The sequence below is a fragment of the Nematolebias whitei genome, chromosome 10 (assembly GCF_014905685.2).
Source record: "Nematolebias whitei isolate Nwh7 chromosome 10, NemWhi1, whole genome shotgun sequence".
In the NCBI taxonomy this organism is placed as follows: domain Eukaryota; kingdom Metazoa; phylum Chordata; class Actinopteri; order Cyprinodontiformes; family Rivulidae; genus Nematolebias; species Nematolebias whitei.
The window spans coordinates 36,064,540-36,079,765 of NC_056507.1; the positions used below are offsets into that span (position 1 = coordinate 36,064,540).

Consider the following 15,226-nt stretch of genomic DNA (forward strand, 5'->3'; position numbering starts at 1 on the left):
CACACACACACACACACACACACACACACACACACACACACACACATGTACACACAAACACACACACACACACAGGCAGAGAAGCAAAAACACAAGACTGCAGACATTCTTACTAGGAATGATCCAAACATAAACTCAGAGCCAAAAGCAACACTTCAACTGAAATATGTCATCATTTAATGTTCATTTACCCAAACGTAATTCAGAAACTTACATGTGACATTAAGTTAGTCATTAAATGCTTAAATATATCAAATAAAATCAAACCTGACCTGCACATTGCATCCTGTGGTCAGACAGTATTTGGCAAAGATTCAGTGTGTTTACCCTGATCAGATAAATGTTTACCACAGTTTAAGTTGACTGGTAAAGGTCCACAAGTCTGCACGAACTCACTGCACAGACCAGAACGGATCAAGTTCCAGGTACTTAAAATGACAAATGTTCAAGTAAAGTGTTGCATCAGTCTGAACTGGAACAAAACATCAAAGCTACAGTAATTATTAATGCACTGTAAACAAATAAATACGTTTATATTTTAAAAAATCCTTCAGAAAAAGACTAAATCTGACCATTTGAAAGCAGATCAGCACCAGAGCTGACCGAATGAAGCAGAGGTATCTGTGTGTTTGTTTGTTTGTTTATTGTTTGGTTTACTGCTTGAGGATGTTTAAGTTTAACGAGCTGCACTGCACATACCAGACTCAGCGCCTTCTTTTTAATATCACACAACTGCATCTGAAGAATACCAAACAAGTACCACACTAACACATGAAGCAGTTGTTGCATTCGTTTGTTTGCATCACAACTCGCTCAACTCAACGTACGCTTATACGGAAAAACAAAATTGGTCAACATCTAGTGTTCACTGGCAACTCTGCTTCCAGGTATATTCCGTTTTGGCCATGGCATTTGTCTTTTTGATATAAACCATTAAAAATGGCTCGTGCTCAATGGTTAGACTATCATGAAACTAAAGCACATTCTGTCAAGCAAGAATAGAAAAGTTTGTAAAGTATATACAGTACGTGTTGGGGTGGGGTTATAACATATTTTTAAATGGAATAGACATAAACAATTCTGAATCAATTAAAAAAATGTCAAATATTGTTTATTTTTTAACATCAATAAAGTCAAAATCCCTCTAAAGTGTGGAAATTCAATGCTCGGGCAGGTCACGGCGGGCACACAACGGAGACATTACCAAGACATACAAGTGGCATCTTATACAATTAGCCGGTGTTTGAAAGCACTTCTGCTTCAGTGAGGTTAAAGGGAACACGACGTCAACAAGAGCCACACTTTGTGCAAGATGTGCACACGTTTCCACCCGCACGTGAAAAAAAAACAGCTGGTGGGGGTTCATTTCAAAAGTGCAGTCTAGATTCAATGATAAACATGATGGAGGCTGCCAAGGAGGGTACAATGTGAGCTCAGGTGGCGAGGATGTGGGTGAAGGTGAGCAACGAAAAAATGTAACTGACCTAAACTACAGTTTTGTAAGCTGCGTACACAAAATTAGGCCATGTTTTTAAAATATAGCTGTGCAAAATATGACTCGCTGGTCGCAGAGAGACTGCAACTGAAAATTCATGTTTTATCATAAGTTTTTCTTAATTCTGAGACGTTATCTACTCTGCAACTGTTGCACCACCTTTATGCTGCACCCTTTGAAGCTATGATGGGACATGAGCATCCTGCGTGAAAAAAATGTGGAAATAAAGCCATTCCAACACCCTGCAGTGGGACCAGTAACAAAGTTGTGGAAACACTGAAAAAAGTGGGTACAATAGCTCTAATGCAGGAAGCAGGGGCAAAGATTTCTACAGTCATGTGTCAAGGTTCTCCGAATTTCACATTTTTGGTTGAGCATTGTTCAGAAAATTGTGTTTAAAAAACAATATTTTAATTTTATTTAGGTTTGATAGACTATGAGTTTATTAACAGGAGTGATAATGGATGCATTGATGTTTGTTTTATCACACTGCAGCCTTCTGAACTTAATTAAATCAAATCATGAAGTGCCCAAAGATTTTGCCCCAACACATTTATGTCTATTGTCTTTCTCACATGTAATATTACCTGAACACTCGATAATATAACTCCCTTATACTTAAAAGAAAAACTTTCCTAAAAATCCCATTTTTTTACAATTTGCATTTTTATGCATCTTATTTTAATTAGATCACAAACATTTATTAAAGATTATTAGTTTGCAGAGGTTATGCCACTGTAAATTCAACTTCAACACAACCAGAAGCAGTAATAAAACAAAGTGTATTAAAATATTTTCCTCTGACTAAACTGTTTTTTTCTTATAGAGAAATATGATGAATTTGACTGAAAGCACCAGTAAAATATTAAATATTCAGTACAAAAAAAAAAAAACTAACATGAAAAATAAAACAATACTGTACAAAGATACATATACAAAAGAACCTGGCAGGTTTCCGTAGCTGTTCAATAAAGATCATAGTAACTCTTATACACAAATATACACTTGTGTAATGTAGACGCAGGGTGAAGACAGCAATGAGGGCAAAGATCGTTTTCTTCACCTTATGTAATAAAATCAATATATTTTCCAGAGATATGCCTCCAGGACTGCTCTGTCCTGATTTATAGGTTTTAATCTGAAACCATGTCTGAAAACTGGTACCATGTGTTTTTAATGTCCCTCTGGGGGGGGGAGCACCATTGTTTTGTCCTTTTTTAAATTCTAATTAGCACCATGCCACTGAAGGGCCTGTCTGGGTGGGCCAAAGCTGCCTAATCAACAGTGGCGCTTGATACCCATTTAAATCTCTTATGGTTTTAGACTCAGTACACATGTCTGCTGACATTTTGTGTGCATTCACAGTGATTCAGCCTTAGTGAGGAAGTGATGAAGGTAAATTAGTACTATCGTACCGGCTTCCATGGTTGGCGGTGCCAGGATGCAGAACCGGGACAGGGCTGCAGATTGCACTGCTCCATGTCCAGCGGTTTGTCCAGGATGTCACAGTTGTAGTCATTGAGCCTTTGTCCGGTGGGCCTTTGACAGACCACCAGGCGTGTTTTCCTCCCTCCACCACACGTCTGGGTGCACTGAGGGAAACAGCAAACAAAATATTCTTAGTAAAATTTTTGAATGGCTTTCGTTATTTTGGATTTACAAAGCCTAATAAGGACCAAGTGTGAAAATAAAATCTTGCTTAATACACTCCACTGAAAAATGCATGTGTTGTTGAGAAAATGGACTTGACTGTCTGATAACAAGCGACAGACATTTGCAGACAAAATTATTTCAACACACCTGACCAACAAATACATATGAAGCTGGTCCCTTTTTTTTTCAGATATAACAGCTTTTACTCCTCTCACAAGATTAAGCATGTTTCTGTGGGAACTTGTGCCCATTCATTCTCTTGAGCATGTATGAGACCATGACCTGATGTTGGACAAGAAGGTCTGGCTCACAATCACAGTTCCAGCTCATCCCAAAGTTTCTTAACGGGTTTGAGGTTAACACTTTGTGCGGGTCAGTCAAGTTCTACTGCACTGAACTTATCCTTTACGTTTATAAAGTCCTTGCATTGTGCAGTAGAGTAGTCATGTTAGAATAAAAAAGGGCCTTCATCAAAGTGATGCCATAAAGTAGAAATAATAAAATTGTCTGAAATGTTCTGGAAAGCTAAAACATTAAAATTGCCCATTACTGGATATAAAGGGGCCCAACTCAGACCCTGAAAACCACCCAGTATTAATATCCCATCTTCATTAAACTTCACAGTTTATAAAACAAGTTAGTCAGGCAACATTTTCCCCACATCCACTAAAGAGACACTTGTCCATCACTGACAGAGAAGTGTGTCACTCCACAGTCCATTGGCAGTGTGCTTTACACCACACCATGTTGTATTATTGTATTAGAGTGAAATGCTGCCATTTGTAGGGTCTCCATACATGCTCACATTAACAGCTTGTTTTTCTTCACTTCTGTTTCCCCGTTTAGACCTACAGTATACCAACAAGCTTGGCAATCAACTCAACCCTGCAGAACATAGACACCAACGTTGTTACAAATCCATGCATACAATTTGATAAACATCAGGTTAAAGTTAGATTTCTGCCTCTACTTTTACTTCTATACCACTTTCCTGTCGGTGTAAAAACTTGATATTTTACTGGTTTCACTAGACCTGTAAGCATTAGTTACGTGTGTGACTGCCAGCAAAGAAGAACAGCTGTATTCAGTTCAGTGCAAAATATAAAAGAGACTCACAGCTCGAATCCACATACATGACCAAGAAAATCAGAAATAAAAGGTGTGACTTTAATGAGGGCCACAGTTGTTAAGGATCAGTAGTCCTATAAGCTCACCTCTCCCCAGACACCGTAGTTCCACAGAGGACAGGGACCAGAGTCACAGTTTTTGGATTCAGCAGGTTTGACCCTCTCGTCACAGTAACTGTTGCTGCGCCCATCGGCATCCTGACAGACCACCACTCGTCTTTGAAAACCTCCGGCACAGGTACTGGAACACTAGCGAGCACACACAGTAGGTGATCAGACAACTATACTTTTAATCAGTGTATGAAGCTCTTGTTTTAAATTAAATTTAATGTTGTTTTCCTACCAGGTTTTCTGATCAAACAGTTTACTTACTGATAAAAAATGATTTTTTCACATCAAGAGCACTTTCACATAAAATCCAGCAAATACGGCACAATACTGAGCTTTTCAAGCTAAATGAGAATGATATTTACGTGATCAAACCCAGCTGCTATGCTCACAATTATTTTCCAAAGACAGGGAAGTCAGTGAATCATGCTGAAAGTTGAACTACACAGCCTTGACAAAGGTAGCTTGAAGACTCTGCATCCAATTACAATGATGCATCCCCTCTGTTGAAGGGAGTGAGAACATTCAGTCCTATCTATGTGTGTGGGAGGACAGCACAACATGAACATGAACAGTTGGGCTTCACACTTAATAGTAAGCAGGGAGGAATAATTTATTTACTTCAGAAAGAAGATGCAAATTATTACTCTCTCGCTCTCTTGAAACGTGTTATCCCATCAACCTAATTAAAAGGAAAATATTTCAGGAGTGACTCTTGTCAGTTGTCTACTAGGTTAAAAACATGTCAGTTATATGCACTGCGAGTGGACAGAGATGATGGCCTTAGTAGGAAATCTTTCACAATATGCTATCAGAAGGTAACACACAAATGTCATATTAAAAAAACCTAATGTGCTTCCATGGAAGTTGTATCAGCAAATATTTATAAATGGTAAATCACATACTGTAACAGCTCAGTAATTCAATGGCTCACCTTGTACTACAAATTATTCCCCTGTGATGCTTGTTCCCAGTGTCACTCAGCAGCTTTCACATGAACTGTTAGATCTGGATTTACATTATTTTTACAGTAAATTTTAGATCCAGTCAATATTTTCTATTGTTAAAGTTCCTTTAGCTTGGCTGCTTTTTCTTTTCTTGTTGTCTCTGAAAACATATTTGTCATTTTTGTTGTCTGTCAAACAACATACCACTCCCAAAACTCATTGCGCAACATTCCCAATGAGCATAAGTTTTCATGCTTTTTAATACGGTGAAAAAAAAAAAAAAAAAGAATAGCAGTAAGGTGCTTTAGTGCTTATGCATTGGCACCATTAATAAAAAGTGTATTTATGTTTTTTTTGTTGTTATTGCTACAAGTTTCCCACTCATAAATTGCAAAATATTAAATATCCCAACAATGCTTCAAAACACAATGCATCCTTTTCAACTCTTCCAACCAAACCAGACGTAAAGAAGTAAAAATATGTGAATTTATAGCAAACAGCAATATCATGTTTAGATTTGAAGTTCGAATAATAACAGATGAGCTTCCACTGTTCTCAAAATTTGCAACTGTTCAGATTTAATCTAGGGATAAATGCTATGCTTAGTGATAACCTGGAATTGTTTTCCTTCCACAAACCAGCACAGTGCTGAGTGTTAGCACATACAGCACATCATACAGTATGCTTTGCATGCACACGTTACCATGTATGGCCTTCCGCCCTGAGAAATGAAAACTCTCTTACCTCACCATGCAAGTTAATGTGTTTGCAAGAATGTGTTTACACACAGGCACACTGCCCACCCCAACAATACTTTCATACTATCTATGGTACATACATGGTAGTACATCACACCTCTGTCATACGATTTAAACATATATTTATTGGGGAAGCTGTGGATAAGTGGTTGGAGCAGTCGTCCTCTAATGGGAGAGTTGGGGGGTTGATTCCACCAGCAGTCATATGCTGAAGTGTCCCTGGGCAAGATACTGAACCCCTCATTGCCTCCGACGTGTGTCTCATTAAGTGTATGAATGTGATAAAGCACTGATTAGTCTTTGTACAGATCTAGTAGAGTGCTGTATGAATGGGTAAGAGGCACAGATTGTGTTGTAAAGAGCTGTGGGTATCTTGATAAAACAGAAAGGTGTTATATAAACAAGTCTCTCTTGTAAATGAGTCCTCAAGACTCAATGAGACTAACCTGTATAAATAAAGGTTGAATGAATAAGTACAGTTTCTTTATCATATATTTATTGGATGCTGGTAAAGAGTATATATTTTTACACATTTTTTTTTTCCAACAGACAAAAAATGTTTCTGGACATTGCTATTTCCTAAAACTTGTTGTGTATGCCAAACATACCGAGCCCCATGGTCCGGTCCTCCATTGGTTGTCTGCTGAGGGGACATTCCAGCTGCTGTGTCCGGGGTGACGTCCGGGATCCAGAGGATAGCCGTACGGCTGCTCATAAATGTGCTGCCGATTATAAACAGAAGGACAGGGTGCAGCAGTGCACTCCTGTTCTGTTGCAGGCCTCTCATCTGGGTCACAGAAAGATGGGTCCACTGGATGGTGATAGTTAGAACAGGTCACCTGTCTGGTAGCTTTTCCAACACCACACGTTACTGAACACTGAGGTATAGAAAAGACAAATAACACATTACAAACAGAGCAGAAAGAAGAAAAAAAAAGCACTGCCTATTGTCATGATCTCCTCTTTCTGCCACGCTCACCTCTCCATTGCAATCAGCGCTCATGCCCTGCAGCTGCTGACCTCTCTGTATAAGAGCTCCTTCCTCGCAAGATCTCTGCCAGATTATGGAACACTTTTTGGTCCAGCACCTCGTTTATGTCCATGCCTGATCTTCATGTCTCAACCTCACACCTGTCTCTTGGGGCGGCTGTGGCTGAGTGGGGGGGCGGCTGTGGCTGAGTGGTTAGAGCAGTCATCCTCCAATGCGAGACTGGGGGGTTCGAATCCACCAGCAGTCACATGCTTAAGTGTCACTGGGCAAGACACTGAACCTCTATAGCCTCTGATGTGTGTCCCATCAGTGTATGAATGTGATCTAAAGCACTGATTAGTCTCTTTAGAAGGATTTGTTCAATTAGCTTTGTAGAGATCTAGTAGAGTGCTGTGTGAATGGGTAAATGAGGGCACAGATTGCAGTGTAAAGCGCTTTGAGTATTTTGAAATAAGATAGAAAGGCGCTATATAAGTACAGTCCATTTACCATTTACCATTTAGATTCGCCACCCTGCCTGCTCCACATCTGGTTTATTCTGCTTTTCTGACCTTGGTAACTACGACCCTTTTTTGCTCTATGGATTTTGGATTACGAATTCCCCTCTGGATTTGTTCTCGGACTGCCTCCCTGTGTTCGACCCCTGCTTCACTTTTCAGACCACAACTAAAGTTTGCCCCACTGTTGGAACAATTCACAGCATTAAAGGCCTCCCTATGCACCTGCTCCACCACCACTTAAGGCGATGTTAATACCATCACTGATGCCATCTTCTCAAGCTCTGAAATCACCTCACCACATCTGCCTGACAAGGTTAGTGGCTGTTTTCTGCCTTCAAGCACATTTACTGAAACCTACTGCCCACTAACTGTGTCGTCTCTGCAGACCTGTTACTGTGATTGGACCCAGACTCCCACCAGCAGCTTCAAAACAATAAAATTGTTTAAAAGTTCTTGTTGTTTGGCTCAACTGTTGAATCCAAAACCAGGTTCGTGTCAGTTATATCTTGATCTCCGCTCTCTGAAACCTGCCACGCCCCCTTCTCCGCCGCAATGAGCACTCATACCATGCACCTGCCCACTCTATATAAAAGCTCCTTCCTTGCAAGATCTCTGCCAGATTATACTGACAAGAACCAGCCAGACAACAAGAATGTTTAAACAATTTTATTGTTTTGAAGCTGCTGGTGGGAGTCTGGGTCAAATCACGGTAACAGGTCTGCAAAGAAAACATAGTTAGTGGGCTGTAGGTTTCAAGAAATGTGTTTGAAGGCAGAAAACAGCCCCTAACCTCCTCAGGCAGGTGTGGTGAGGTGTAGCGCCACCATTTAGAGCTTGAGGAAAAGGCGTCAGTGATGGCATTGACGTTGCCGTAAGTGGTGGCAGAGCAGGTGCAGAGGGAGGCCTTTAATGCTGAGAATTGTTCCAACAGCGGGGCAAACGTTTGTCGTGGTCCGAAAAGCAACACAGGGGTCAAACACGGGGAGGCAGAGGTCCGAGAACATATCCAGAGGGGAATTCTTAATCCAACGTCCATAAAGCAAAAAAGGGTTGTAGTTATCAGGGTCAGAAAGACAGAATAAACCAGATGTGGAGCAGGTAGGGCGGCAAATCCAAGAGACAGGTGTGAGGTCGAGACATGAAGATCAGGCATGGACATGAACGAGGTGTTGGACATATAATACCAAAAAGTGTTCCATAGTCTGGCAGAGATCGTGCAAGGAATGAGCTCTTATATAGTGTGGTCAGCAGGTGAAGGGCATGAGCGCTGATTGCAGCAGTGAAGTGGGCGTGGCAGGTGGCAGAGACCGGAGCTCATGACACCTTTAGTTTATTTTCTTTAACTTACTAACACCTCTTGTAACTGAAACTGATATTTATTGATTGGTAACAAAAGTTATTACATTTTCATTATTTATACTCATATTGTTAGATTGTTTTTACTCCTAACTTTTAAAATGTTTGTCATCCCAAAAACTTGAGTTCACTGATCATCCTGAGATTTTCATACTTGTGTTATTAAGTGATACGTTATATGTCATAAATGTCATGTATGCTGTTTGTTAGATGTTATATTTTTGGCTTATTTATTCATTAGTTTTGTATAATTACAGTACTTACAAGACTTCAAGCAGATTTGACCATTTTCAAGTACTACCTTTTGTTATGATTATTCTTTACAAAGACTCCCCTGAAAATAATGTCTTACAGTTTTATTGGCTGCCTGAAATCATTAAACCCTTTGACTGGGCAGTTAACTCAATAGCTTGTGTTTAGTGTGTGTTCAACATATTAAATTTCTAGCTTGTACTCCTTGACCCATTAAACTTGGAGTTATTTTCCTTTTATTATCTGGTCCTTTTTTTCCTTTAACAAGATTTTTGTAGGATGTTTTCCAGGTTCTAAAGTCTGGCCAATATTAACGGAGTGGTGCTTCTAATGAATGTTCCCATGAACTTCAACAACAAGGAGGGAAATCAACTCTAATTTGACAAATTAAAGCTTAATGGACTCAAAAGTTTTCCTCAAGGAGTTCATTTGGCTTTTTATGGACTAATGACAAAAAAAAAAACACTTTAAATGAACACAGGATTAAAAATCAGACGATATTTTTTTTAACCAATGGCCCTATAAAGAACGCATAAAAAGCTTTTGAAAAGAAACAAAGACTTTAATATAACACTGTGGTTTATGGTTATTTTAACACATTAATGATGATGAGATCATATTTCTCCAGTTTTAGCTTCTCTCCCTTCAAATTCAGAATAGAATCATACTTTTAACCTACAAAGCTCTCAACAACCTAGTTCCATCTTATATTAAAGATTTTTTTTTTCATTTAGTCTTTATTTATACAGGTAGTCTCATTGAGCCACGACAACTCATTTATTGATTGTTCCATATTTTCCTAACAGAGCACTTCACTCTCAGACTGCAGGTTTACTTGTGGTTTCCAAAATCAGAATGGGAGGAAGATCTTTCAGTTATCAGGCTCCTCTCTTGTGGAACCAACTTCCAGTTTCTGTCTATAAGGCTGACACATTGTCCAGTTTTATGACTGGGCTTAAGACTTTCCTTTTTGAAAAATCCTATAGTTAGGGTTGACTTGGGTTTCCTGAGTTATCCCGTAGTTATGCTGCTATATAACAGACTGCTGGAGGACAAACTGACCACATTTCTTCACGCTGCTTCTGTCTTTACTTGATCTACTCTACCTCATTGTATTTGTAATTATTTCTATCTTAACATGTTTTTTTGTCTTTCCTCCTATAGAAAGTACATCTAGACCAGTCATTCTGTGTTCATTTGTTTCTCTTTCCTGTCTTTTCAAACCAGCCGGTCGAAGCAGATGGCTGCTCATCCTGAGCCTGGTTCTGCTGGAGGTTTATTTCTATTAAAAGGGAGTTTTCTTTTCCAATGTTGACTTTGTCCTTGCTCAGGATGAGATACTGACGAAGTGAAGATTCAACACAATCTGCTGCTTCCTTTGATGGAGAACTTTTACTAATTGGTTTTTATAATGTATGTGAATGTTTCTGTTCAGTGTCTTTAGACAAATTCTCTTGTGACTTGGCGCCAAATAAATAAATAAATAAACTGACTTGTAAGAAAAATGAAGCACATGATTATCATGTCACCAAGCAAAGGATCTAGATGTTTAACTCACAGTAGACCACTCTCTGGGATGCCACTGGCCACAGGGGCTGAAGCAGGTGGAGAACTCTGGAGGGCGGGGCAGATGGGTGCAGTATGACTCGTCAGCCACGCCTCCCTGAGCATCTCTGCAGCTGACATAACGTGCCCGCTTCCCTTTGCCACAGGACACCGAGCACTGGTGAACAAGCAGATGAAACTAATCTTGAAGTGGATGGTTTTCTCTTCTTTAACATGTACACAGACAGCCGCACATGAAAATATGACACACCTTTTACTGTGGCTGTCGTTTCAAATTAAATTAAAAAACAATTTAGGAAAGTGTTGTTTTACAATGGTTTCAGTAGGCAGGGAAAAGTAGGCAAAAATTGACACCATAGAAATGTTTATGATATTATGATTCAAACTATTTTAGAAGAAATAATATCAAAATCCAGTCCATTAAATTGTAGATTTTTATCAACTACAATTTTTACTGGGACTCAAATAAATAGGTTGTTATCAGGTCACTTAACAGATTTTAAACACTTTAAACATAAACATGTTTAGCAGTAAGCTAAAATACAGTATCTTAATGTCTTTCATCCATCAGGTCAGTCAACCAAGATTCATATTTGTTCTATTTATCTCTTTTAGTTATACAAGGGAGTGGTGGTGCAGTGGTTAGAGAAGGTGGGCCTGTGATCGGAAGATCGCCGATTCAACTCGCAGGACCGACAACATCAAAATGTGGGTGGGATAGGTGAAACAACCACACCTGTCTCCACCCTCATTTGCCCCACTCTGGGCCCTTGAGCAAGGCCCTTAACCCCCACCATCTGCTCCCCAGATGCCCCAGATAGCAGCTCTCTGCTCCATACAGAGGGTTGTGATAGGAAGGGCATCCGGCCTAAAAACAATTGCCAAGTCTTTGTGTGACTTTGTGGTGACCCCTGAAGAAGGGAGCAGCCGAAAAAAGACAGCAAAAGTACAACACACAATGAAATGAATCACAACCACTCTTACAAAGCTTGTACAGATAAAAGGGGATTCGAAATAATCATAGGAAAGGAATAAGACAGAATTAAGTTGACATTTATAAAGTTAGTTAGTGTGCAAATTATTTGGGAATACATGAACCAAAACAATGTTGTTGATAATGCCATATTCATCCATCCATCCATTATCTTTACCCGCTTATTCCTTTTCAGGTTGCGGGGGTCACTGGTGCCCATATCCAGCAGTCACTGTGTGAGAGGCAGGGGACACCATGGACAGGTATCCAGTCCATCACAGGGACACATAGAGACAAATGAGACAAACAACCATTCACTCTCTCACTCACACCTAGAGACAATTTAGAGTTACCAGTCAGTCTAACATGCATGTTTTTGGACTGTGGGAGGAAACTGGAGCACCCGGAGAAAACCCACGCATGCACGGAGAGAACATGCAAACTCCACCCAGGAAGGCCGGGATTTGAACTGGGGTAACCTGCTCACTGAGAGGCGGCAGCTCTATCAACTGCACCACCTTTCTGCCCAATATTCATTCTAATTTTCTAAATATTATTAATTATTACATTAATAGAAAAAGGTTCAAAATGCCATCCTGTTAAAAAATATCTTAAAATTTTCCATCTCAGCTCAGACACATAGTTGATTGTTTCTGAATGTTTATGTCTTTGGAGAATGTTTCTGTTTCATAATGAAGCTCCTGAGAGATTCTTGGTTTATGAACAAAGCTGATTGTTGTTGCAATCCTAGTTCTTTTCTGAAAGCGATTCAGTATTAATGTAGCATGTCTTACTAAGATGCTTGTTGAGTCACTTTTCAGTGATAATTTCAGACTTTTCTGAATTCTTGCAATAAAAAAAAACCAGAAAACTTTGTGTGAACAAATTGCAAAATGATTAATGTCACACATTGTTTTGATCACAAAAGAAAGAAGAGAACCAAACACAAGTTCATTCTAACAACGTTGAGTCAGGTCCACCGAACAGAGAAGAGCCAGTCCAGAGGACCTGACTTAACCTTGTTAGATTAATCTACCTGGATTATTGAGGATGCATCAGGACAAACACACGTTAAGTTCTAACATGAGGCAGAATGGAAACAATGCAACCATTCAAAAACATTCTAAAAAATATCCTTTGCTTGTATCATACGAGTGTATTTCTGCCACTGCAGGAGAGCATTACAGTAGTCCCTCGTTTATCGCGGGGGATCTGTATCCTGAAGCCCCACGATAAGTGAAAAACTGCAAAGTAATAATAATAATAATAATCATTTTATTTAAAAAGCACCTTTCATGACACCCAAGGACACTTTACAGTAAGAACAAAGATCAACAGGAATAAATTACATAAAGAATATAAAACACATGGGCAGCACGGTGGCGCAACTGGTAGAGCTGCTGCCTTTCAGCGAGCAGGTCCTTGGTTCAAATCCCGGTCCAGGGGCCTTTCTGGGTGGAGTTTGCATGTTCTCTTCGTGCATGCATGGGTTTCCTCCGGGTGCTCCGGTTTCCTCCCACAGACCAAAAACATGCATGTTAGGCTGATTGGTAACTCTAAATTGTCCCTAGGTGTGAGTGAGAGAGTGAATGGTTGTTTGTGTCGTTTGTCTCTATGTGTCCCTGTGATGGACTTGCGACCCGTCCACGGTGTACCCCGCCCCTCGCACAGTGATTGCTGGACATGGGCACCAGCGACCCCCGTGACACAAAATGGAATAAGCGGGTAAAAGATAATGGATGGATGGATATAAAATACATAAAGAATATAAAATACATACAGAATATAAAATGCATAAAGAATATACAATACATAAAGAATATAAAATACATACAGCAAAGTTAAGGATAAGCGAGTCTAAAGAGATGTGTTTTCAGAGCAGTCTTGAATATAGAAAGAGAGGTGGTGTTTCTTAAGTCAGGGGGTAGAGAGTTCCAGAGATGAGAGGCAGAGCAGGTGAAGGCCCTGCTCCCCATGGTGGAGAGGCAGGGAGAGGGTACATGGAGGTGTAGTGAAGAGGAGGATCTGAGAGAGCGAGAAGGGATGGAGATGTGTAGGAGGTCAGATAGGTACGGAGGGGCAAGGTTGTGGATAGCTTTGAAAGTGACAAGAAGAATTTTGAAGACGATGTGTGATTTAACCAGGAGCCAGTGGAGCTGCTGCAGGACTGGAGTGATGTGGTTATAGGAGGAGGTTTGAGTTATGACACGGGCAGCTGAGTTCTGGACCAATTGTAGCTTCTGGAGAGATTTGTTGGGGAGGCCATAAAGAAGGGAGTTGCAGTAGTCAATCCGATAAGTCACAAGACTGTGCACAAGGATGGCTGTGGAGCGGGGTGTGAGAGAAGGGCGGAGACGGTTAATATTTCGGAGATGGAAATAGGCAGACCGAGTGACGTTGTTGATGTGTGAAGTGAAGGAGAGAGTGGTGTTGAGGATGACACCAAGACTCTTGACCTGAGGCAAGGGGGATAGCAGAGAGTTGTTAAGGGGGATGAGAATATTTTCTGATTTTGAAAGAGAGTTTTTGGTACCAACAAGAATGATTTCTGTTTTGTTACTGTTTAGTTGTAGGAAGTTGTTAAAAAAACAGTGATTTAGCTCATTAAGACAGTCGGTGAGGATGGAGGGTGGGTGGGTGGAGTTTGGTTTTGTTGACAGGTAGAGCTGTGTGTCATCAGCATAACAGTGAAAATGGACACCAAATTTGCAGAAGATGTGACCTAGAGGAAGGAGGTAAATGATGAAGAGGAGGGATCCGAGGACAGAGCCTTGGGGGGCACCCGTGGAGACGGGGGAAGACTGGGAACGAAAGGATTTGAGCTGAATGAATTGAGTGCGGTCAGAGAGATAAGATTTGAACCAGTCTAACGGAGTACCTGAGATGCCAATGGAGGTTAATCTGTTGAGGAGGATAGAATGTCAGATTGTGTCGAAGGCAGAACTTAGATCCAGTAGAATGAGGATAGACAGAAGAGCAGAGTTAAGATTTGAACCAGTCTAATGGAGTACCTGAGATGCCAATGGAGGTTAATCTGTTGAGGAGGATAGAATGTCAGATTGTGTCGAAGGCAGAACTTAGATCCAGTAAAATGAGGATAGACAGAAGAGCAGAGTCAGCAGCAAGAATAAGGTCATTAGTTATTTTTATTAGAGCTGTTTCGGTGCTATGGTGGGGGCGAAAACCAGATTGAAACTCTTCATAAATGTTATTGTTGGATAGGTGAGAGTGAAGTTGACTAGCAACGGCTTTTTCAAGAACTTTGGAAATAAAGGGCAGATTAGAGATCGGACGAAGATTACTGAAGTTGGTAAAGTCAAGACCTGGTTTCTTGATGATGGGGGTGATGGCAGCAGATTTGAAAGCTGTGGGAACAATGCCAGAGGTTAGGGAGAAGTGGATGATGTTAGTGATGATGGGGAGCAGAGACGGGAGACAGGATTTAACAAGAACTGTGGGAAATGGATCGAGCTGACAGGATGAGGACTTAGACTTGCTGA

The 15,226-nt window shown here is 40.3% G+C and overlaps 1 protein-coding gene across 1 annotated transcript in view; it reads right to left on the reverse strand.

Annotated features, from left to right (window-relative positions):
- The window catches only part of LOC119416498 (A disintegrin and metalloproteinase with thrombospondin motifs 20), a 147,889-nt gene that overhangs the window by 30,830 nt on the left and 101,833 nt on the right, over window positions 1-15,226 (reverse strand). Inside the window, exons 23-26 of the mRNA XM_037683732.1 lie at window positions 10,746-10,910; window positions 6,697-6,966; window positions 4,363-4,524; window positions 2,911-3,087 (exon numbers count right to left, since the gene is read on the reverse strand). Of these exons, the coding sequence (XP_037539660.1) occupies window positions 2,911-3,087; window positions 4,363-4,524; window positions 6,697-6,966; window positions 10,746-10,910 (774 nt within the window). The remainder of the gene's footprint in view (window positions 1-2,910; window positions 3,088-4,362; window positions 4,525-6,696; window positions 6,967-10,745; window positions 10,911-15,226) is intronic.